The sequence below is a fragment of the Columba livia genome, chromosome 11 (genome assembly GCF_036013475.1).
Source record: "Columba livia isolate bColLiv1 breed racing homer chromosome 11, bColLiv1.pat.W.v2, whole genome shotgun sequence".
NCBI lineage: Eukaryota > Metazoa > Chordata > Aves > Columbiformes > Columbidae > Columba > Columba livia.
This window is the reverse complement of record NC_088612.1, coordinates 1,295,885-1,304,197: the sequence shown is the minus strand read 5'-3', so window position 1 is coordinate 1,304,197 and position 8,313 is coordinate 1,295,885. Positions and strand designations below refer to the sequence as shown.

At 43.3% G+C, this 8,313-nt stretch overlaps 1 protein-coding gene across 7 annotated transcripts in view; it reads left to right on the top strand.

Annotated features, from left to right (window-relative positions):
• Positions 1-179: 179 nt before the first annotated feature.
• SCG3 (secretogranin III) overlaps positions 180-8,313 on the top strand; it is a 30,004-nt gene continuing 21,870 nt past the window's right edge. The window contains exons 1-7 of one of the 7 annotated variants that reach the window (XM_065076425.1): positions 184-256; positions 1,446-1,531; positions 2,172-2,276; positions 6,034-6,086; positions 6,648-6,693; positions 6,776-6,991; positions 8,020-8,162. Coding sequence is in view for 2 of the 7 variants with exons in the window: in XM_065076421.1 (XP_064932493.1) it covers positions 5,263-5,347; positions 6,034-6,086; positions 6,648-6,693; positions 6,776-6,991; positions 8,020-8,162 (543 nt within the window). In the remaining 5 variants the exon portion in view is untranslated. Of the gene's footprint in view, positions 257-1,445; positions 1,532-2,171; positions 2,277-5,025; positions 5,348-6,033; positions 6,087-6,647; positions 6,694-6,775; positions 6,992-8,019; positions 8,163-8,313 lie in introns of those variants that run through there. The other 6 variants (XM_065076423.1, XM_065076427.1, XM_065076424.1 and 3 more) reach the window with 6 other exon arrangements.

Sequence of the window (8,313 nt, the reverse complement as noted above, 5' to 3'; positions counted from 1 at the left end):
CAGGAGCCCCGGGGGTGAGCGCGGCTGAGGTGGCACCGGTTACGCCACCCGCTCACCGCCTGAGCCGGGAGGTGGAGCTGAAACCCGCCGTTTGGAGCGGGTCGGCCCGGCTGCCGGGGGTGTCTGCCCGTCCCCGACCGCGGAGGGCGGAGCAGGGGCCGCCTGAGGGAGCGCGGCCCGGGGGGCGGGAGCTGCAGCGGCCCCACCGCCCTCCCGCCCGCGGCTCCTGCGCGTTTGTCAGCATCACAAAACAAAGGTGTGTAAAGGTGGTCTCGGCAGAGAGCAGTGGGATAGTCTGTAGATGGGAACGACTGTTGTTAAAGCGTGAGAACATCTAGGGAGGGGGCCGACAGGTCTTGGGAGGGTTTTCACCGCGTAGCTCCAGGGAACTACCTCTGCATTCCTCTTGCGAATGAAACAAAGGATTTCTTACCCGTGAAAAGTAAGGTGTGAATTTATAAGGTTAAAATTTACAGTTGTTCCTGACTCTTTAGATACTGGTTTTGCCATTTTGTAATACTGTGCCTTTCAAACTGAGGTTAGTTTTATCACAGTATCGCAGTATGTTTGGGATTGGAAGGGACCTCAAAGGATCATCCAGTGCAATCCCCCCATGGAGCAGGAACACCCAGATGAGGTTACACAGGAAGGTGTCCAGGCGGGTTGGAATGTCTGCACAGAAGGAGACTCCACAACCCCCTGGGCAGCCTGGGCCAGGCTCTGCCACCCTCACTGAGAAGGAGTTTTTCCTCAAATTTAAGTTTTTTCTCAAATGTATGCCCCCATAGCTGAACAGGAATAGTTGCAGATGCTAAATGAACAGAAGCCTCGTTAGTTTTGGTCATTTGTTAGCGAGAGAAGTGACTCGACTGACAGAAAAGGCTCCTCCTTTGTCAAACATGGGCCATGTCCCAGCGCTGCTCTGGAACACGATGGCAAATCCTGGTCCTACGCGGCCGCCGCAGGGCTGTGGCTGGGATGGAGCCGGGCGTTCACCGCAGAGCGTGGACTCGTGAGAGAAGGTGCCAGAGACTCAGAGATATTGCGTACTGCAAGGGGAAAAACACAGCCAGCCCAGCCATGGTTACCTGATCTGCTAGGATATGCCTTTCCAAGACTGTGTCATGAAATCCTCAGCCAATCGCAACAAGATACATTCAGATGGTCTTTACTGTATATTTTGACGTAATTGTTGTTCTCTCACTGTTTTTCCTGTGAATAAGGAACAAGCATAGTGCCACTTAAATGTGTGAGTCAATCGTCTCACCAAAGCCAGCAGACTAAAATAATACTGTATTGATGTAGTTTTGGATGCTTAATTCCATTTTAGAAACCCACATATGCCTTTTCCAGTTAGACACATTTTTCGGCAACAAAATTACTTAACATTTTCTGGTTTTTTATTTCAGTTCAAAGGTGGTTTTTTGTTTTTGTTTTTCTTCTAGAAAGGATGGGGAAGAAACTGAAGTAATCCCCTCTGAGCTATGTGTTTCCAAGAAGAAAGTATCCCTCCGTCCCCAACATATGCCTGGTCAGAAAATCATGCTGAAGTTCGAAGCTCTAAATTGATTTATTATCAGAATTAAAAAAAAAGCTAAATAGGAACAAACTGAGGGCAGTAGTTTGAAAAATATTAAAAACTGGCATTTCTTTGAAACCGAGTCAAAAGATTTGTACCTGTATTTTTTAAAGTTTTTTTTACAAAATGAATTGGTTAAGAATATCTCAGTTAAGAATTGGTCATATAAGGACATCATATTATATTGTAGAAGCTAGAAAAGCTTATAAGCTTTGCAGGCCAAAAATGTAAGTTCAATAAGCGTAAGAGAAGCTGCTGGTAAAGCTGAGGGAGCTTGAATAAATGTGCAAAACTCTGTAGCTTTGACTTTTTTCTTTTATTTTTGTTGATTCGAGGGTCTTTAGTCCTTCTCTTCACCTTAGGTGGTGTACAAATAAATGCTGTGTGTAAAACGGCTTGTGGAGTACAAACCCTCAGGCTCGCACACGGTTAATTTCTTGTACTGTTGATGATCGCACTGAAATCCAGAGGACTGTTCGTAGTGCACACTTATATGCAAAATACATGACTTATCTTGAGATGATTGTAGATATATCTGATGCCTTGCATGAGGATCACCAGTAACTCTTCCAACCTTTTTTTTTTCTTCTAGGCACTGGAATACTTAGTATATCGTTTAGCATAATCTGAGATAATGTAGAAAAAGCAAATCCGCAAAAGTATGGAATGTTTACCATCTAGGCATAGCCTTGGCAAGGTGGGTTGCTGCGTTGTTTGGTTTTTTCTGCTTTCATCTGCCTTGTGTTTTCATCAGCTAGATGAAAAACTTTGAAGTGTGGTTATAAAACAACCATAAAAATAGCACTGAAAGGCTGCATTTCAGTCATTTCTCTAGGCACCGTATCAGCTGTACTCGCCACAATAAAAAACATCCTAATTACCGTTCCTGTAAGTTCTCCTTGGCATCTGACAGGCAAGTGGTATTCTTTCTGGCTCATGAATCATCCCTGGAAATAAATAGTTCTAGAATAGAAAATGGGTTGATTGTGTATGAGCCAAAATAGAATCCAAAATAGAAAAGCTTATGCTCTTCACCATGTTGTCTCCGTGCTGGGAAGAGGAGCGTGTAGTAGTAGATTATATAAATGATGCCAAATGAAAACAGAGGTGTAGTGAGAAACAAAGGCAGCTCTTTTACCCAGTCATTTGCCTATGATGATTAAACATATTTTGTCATAATTAGCAGAGATTATGTATTGTCTGTGACATGTGTCACACAAGCTTGCTGGTGCACTAGGAAGGAGTCCTGGACCAGACGTGAGCCGGTGAGCGCGTTGCCTCTATGTGAAGTCTTCACAAATAGGGAAATGGTTTGTGTCTTAAGTTTTAGGCTTGGTTTTCCTGCGATATTGGCAGGTTTTGAATTCTTTTCTCTCCCCATCGTCAGTCTGAGCCCCTACAGAGTCCTTCTGCATCATTTTTGTTAGACAGCCTTGGCAAAGCAGGAGGCGATTTGGCACTAAGGAAATAACAAGGCGTGTGGAATTGGGAATAGTATAGAAAAGATTTCACAGAAACAGAAATGTAAACAGAAGGATATAATGTAAAATCAACACATTTGAACACAATTACACATAGCCTTATACACAAAAAGCCATATGGAGATGTAAATATAAATAGGTGCATTTTTAACCAGGAACTTATTTTCACTCTTGTCACCAGTAAGAGTTCGTCTTCTGATTTCACTGCTCTACGTCTGTCTTGATTTCAGCATGTTTAAAATACACTTAACTGCTTTTGTATTGTATGGCGCCTTTTGTCTGAATGACTAAATGTGTAGGGTCCTATAAATGGATGTATATTTACAATGCATTGCGGGAAATGTTCAAGTAGAAGTAGATAGTAAAGTAGAAGTAAATAGAAGTAGAAGTAAATAATGGGAACAGTAAATGGAGAGCAACTACACGTCTTTTGAACATTGAGAACATTAGGTAGGCAATGAACTGTTGAATTAATGCAAAACTGGGATAGAAGATCAAGCTGCATACATTAAAGAATGGATCTTTTTTCTGTATCAGTAATATGCTGTAATTTGGAGGTTCCTGTTGGTGTGTATGTCTATACTAAAGATGGCAGGGGAAGAGGATACTCTGCACTTTTCTTGTGGAAGCTGCTTGTTTTCTGTGCTTCTAAAGTGAGGGAAAGTTCTGTTTAGTATAATAATTTTCTTTATAGGTTACCAGGCAATGTGTAAATAAGGCTGTTTTGTTCTTACATACAACTGTGCTTGAAAGGTTTTTACCAAAAATATCCTGTCGTTCCTAGCTCTGGTACAGCTCCAAGAATAGGAGCCTGACGATAGGTGAGGATTCTGGGGTGATCAGTGCATTTCTGAAGGTTATTTTCATTGCTCTGGATGTGTGGATCACAGGTAGATTCATTTATAGAACTGAGTCTGTTGTAAACTAGAATCACTGTTTCATCTAAATTATATGGAAAAGCTTGAGTATTAAAGATAGTGGTCGCTAACGGGGTGGGGAGGGGAAGAAATTAATTTTTTTTAGCGGTTGTAGTCTAATTAATTATATTTCTCCTAACGTTTTGTGTTCTTCCTAGCTTCTACTATAATATTATACACGCTACGAGATTGACACTGTTCCTGGTTTTTCATTGTAAAAGCACTGATCCTCTTCATCTGTTCGAACAGCACTTTTAGCCATTTTGTTTAGCAGTTAACAAGTATTGAGATTTCTAACGTTCAGTTGTTTTCAGCTGAAGCCTGCATGTATGCCTTTATAACTACAAAATGATGAGGTCTTTTGGGGAGAAAACCCACTGTGATTTATCTCCCATTTTGGACGCAGATCCTATAGTTCTGAGAAGAGCTACCGCTGCGATCCTTTGTTCTGCCGTAAAACGGTGAAAATGTCTTCCTCTGATCCCTGGGGATTTGTTGCTGTTCTGTGTCTGCAAGGGCTAAATTTTGATTTATGAAAATGTTCAGAATTGGCTTACATGGCTTATTGTCATTTTGCTACTGCTTGTTTTGATTTGAAGATTTAAGGAGCTAAATGTGCTATAATTAAACTTACAAAGTCCTCTCTTTGTAGTAAAAAGGATCAATGATGACTGTGCCTCTCCTGTGTAATCCAGCCCCATGGAAAGCGCCTAAACAGATGTCACAGATTCATAGGCCTCAGGGCCGAATTCCACTTTTATAGCTCAAAAAGCCTGTGCAACCCAGCCTTTCTGAGCTGACTTCAAACCTGAGCCTTCCCCTAAAAGCCCTGTCACGGGTGGCCGAGCAGGTCGGGTTTTCCCGCAGCTCCCGGCAGGTCAGCCGCGGTGCTCAGCCCCGTGCGAGGCGGGGAGGCCGCCCCACGCCACCCGTGCCCCCGCCGGCTGGCACGGAGCCCCCGCGGCTCCGCTCCCCCGGGAGCGGGCGGGCAGGGGCTGCGGCTGGCGGGGCCGCGGAGCGGGGCGCGCATGCTCCGCCGGCCGCGGCCCTCCCCCGTCTCCTCCCCCCTGCCCGGGACCGGCGGCGGGGACGGGATCGACCATTTCTGCGGGCGCGGGGACGAGCGGCCGAGCGCGGCGGTCGGCTCTGCCGTGCGGTTCAGCACCGCGCCGCTGGACAGCGCCCGGGGCCGCGCAGGGGCGCGCAGGGCAGCGCGGCAGGAGCCCCGCGGGCAGCGGCCCCGTCCCCGGGCCGGGCTCGCCCTGCAGGGCCGGGCGGCCGCAGGATGTTCCTCCGGCTGGCGGTCGCGGTGCAGGTGCTGTCGCTGCTGGCGAGCCGGGTGCATGGCTTCCCGAAGCCCGCGGGCCAAGGTAAGCGCCTTCGGTAACGCGATTGCTCCGAGAGGGGCAAAGTTTTGCAGGGTGTAAGTGGAGGAAAGGAAAAACTTTCCTTCCACTTGGCTAAAAGAAATTAGATCCTAAAGAAGCAATATTCCTGGTGCAAGACGCTGGATCACGGAAGTTGCAATATAATATTAAAGCAAAGACATAGATGCCGGTAGAGGGAAAAGCTCTGAATTTTTTCAGCCTTTTCCAAGCAACGTTTTCGTCTATTCTACAGCAGTTTCTGCACAAGTCTCTCTCTTGCTCCCTGTCTCCCCTGGTATACTGGATGTAAGAGATTTTTAATCTCCCGGTTGTGCCAATCCGATTATTGCTATTTTAGTCAATCTCTTACAGCATTTTTCCCCCCAATTTTTTTTTGAGTTTTCTCATCAGAAAGGGGTCCCTGAGTCTACATCTGTGTTTGTTACCTCATTTGCAGAGCCCCTCCCTATGCCCCAAACAATCATATTGTTTTAAATGTTCGACATTTTTATTGTATTCTCAATCTTCTAGGAACACTGATTTTTTTTTTTACATGAACTAGCAGTTGGCGTCATATTTAAAACACCATGTTTTATGGGAGAAAACAATAAATTAAGAAAAAATGTGCTGTCTCTTTGTAGTCACATGCATCATATAACTGAGTATATATGTGTGTTCATTTATTCTAGATAAATCTATACACAACAGGCAATTAAGTGTAGAAAGACCTTTGGAGGAACAGGTAAGTGAAATGTAAAATATTTACAGTGTATTTTAGTTTGGGTATTCTCATAATATGTTGAGCCTTCAGGTACCAGATCCATGAATATCCTAATGGCTCAACAAATCACTTAAAAATACATTTGCCAGTAAAGTAAATATTGATGGGGCTGGGTACAAAATAGGGTTTCAATAATTTTAAGAACTAGCACGTAGAGTTTTACTGTCCAGCATTCCAAAAGCAGGTTGTCAGCTCCAACAGCTCATAGGTGTGTAACCCCTTGGTATTGATCGACCGGGAGCTTGGGCTGAAGAAGAAAAACGTAACTGGCATTTATTGTAAAATGGAAAGTCTATTTCAGCTTCTCAGAGTGTCTGATTCTGATCAGAGGATGCCTTGGTACTGACAAAAAGTGCCAACCACTTAATCATGTTCTGCTTCTTAACGTCAACTTCTTACTAAGAGGGAAGATCAGGCATTAAGGCTTCTGCTGATATTGATAAATTAAGGGGTCACACATTTTGGTGTATTTATTCCTTCTGCCTTTTTGTTGGTTTGTTTGTTTTATTTTTGTATTATCAGATTGCTGAAGCTGAGGCAGACAAGAACAGGAAAATAGCTCCCACAGGTAAAACATCTGTCTTTGCTTTATAGTGATATTCATGATGGTATAAGATTTTATGTCATGTGTGCGTTGATATGTTTTCCAGAAAATAAGCCAGAGTTCAGGAATTATTCCTTTGTTGATGACCTGAACCTGCTAAAAGCGGTAGCAGAAAGGGAGAGGAATGCGAAGGAGAGGGAGTCAATTAGAAGCTCGTTGTATGAACAGCAGCTGGCCATTGACGATGCAGACTCCACCAAGAACCGCAGGCTCGTGGATGACTATGACTCCACTAAAAGTGGACTGGATTATAAATTCCAAGGTATTCTGTAATCATCTTTCGGTGACTTTTAGGTTAGGTTTCTCTTGCAAACTGATTGCAGTTACGAATGTTGTATTCACCAGTAGAAAAGAGCTCTATTTGTTACTGGTGTGCAGTTTCAATTCTTTCCAGTTGTATTCTTGTCGTATTACAATTAGGTTTTGAAACACAATATAAAACACTTGCTGTTGATTTTCACAGTCTTCTTCCATGGAGGAAAACCCAACAGTGTAATTTGCATTATGGTTTTTAGCAATTTTGATTTGATGGAAGGAAAATGGGACACATTTTAAATGAAAATGTATTCTGGTTTGAAAGGAAGAAGCACTTTTATGCAGAGCTAAATCACATATATTTGTTTCAAATGTTACTTGCAATGTTAGATAATTCTCTTCATCACAAACCTGAAAGAAGTTTCCAAGGGCCAAATAATCTTTGCCTTTACTACAGGAGTAGTTAATTGACTTGCAGTTCAAATCCGCTGAGAGTTGTGAGCAGCATTTAGCTCAGGATGTTTTTAATTATATCAAAGTTTGCTCATCACAGACCGCAGCTTACTCATCATATACACTTTCCCATTGGTCATGTAATATTATTTGCCATAAGTAATGATTACATAATTAAAACTTCGTTTGCTGAAATCGGCGTTTGTCAGGATCTGTTCTGAACTAGGGGGCCACACAATGACAGTAGATAGCAGGAAGATGCGTATGAGGGGATGTGTGAGCAGTGTTCTCTCATTCTTACAACTTTTCCTAGGAACAGGAGAGCGTGCTCCTAATAGTCATCTCTGCTCTTTAAAAAGCCAGGCAGAAAGACATTTTTCAGATGTGGAAAATGGACACAAAGAATTTTTCATTGGGACTGATGTGCTGGATTCCAAAGTGTGTATGGAATATATTCCTACTGTGTTTCAAAAGTGCAGCTTTGTTCTGAAGAGAAAAAGATGTGGGCAGATATTTTTTACAAGATGTCTAATCCAAATGAGTTAGGACAGTCGGCACACAGTTAAACTGTAATCCTTTCAGATGATCCAGATGGCCTCCATCAGTTAGACGGCACTCCTTTGACTGCTGAAGACATTGTTCAAAAAATTGCTGCAAGAATTTACGAGGAAAATGATAGAGGAGTGTTTGACAAGATCGTTTCAAAACTTCTAAATCTGGGGCTCGTGAGTATCTTGCTAATACTTCATTCAGCTGCTTTGTGGGTTGGTTTAATGCTCTTTGTGTCCAGCTATTAATGCTGACTTGAGTGAAAATGAGGGGCATTCGGGGTCTGAGCTCATTCCTATCCACCTACTAATTATTGTCACGAGCAGA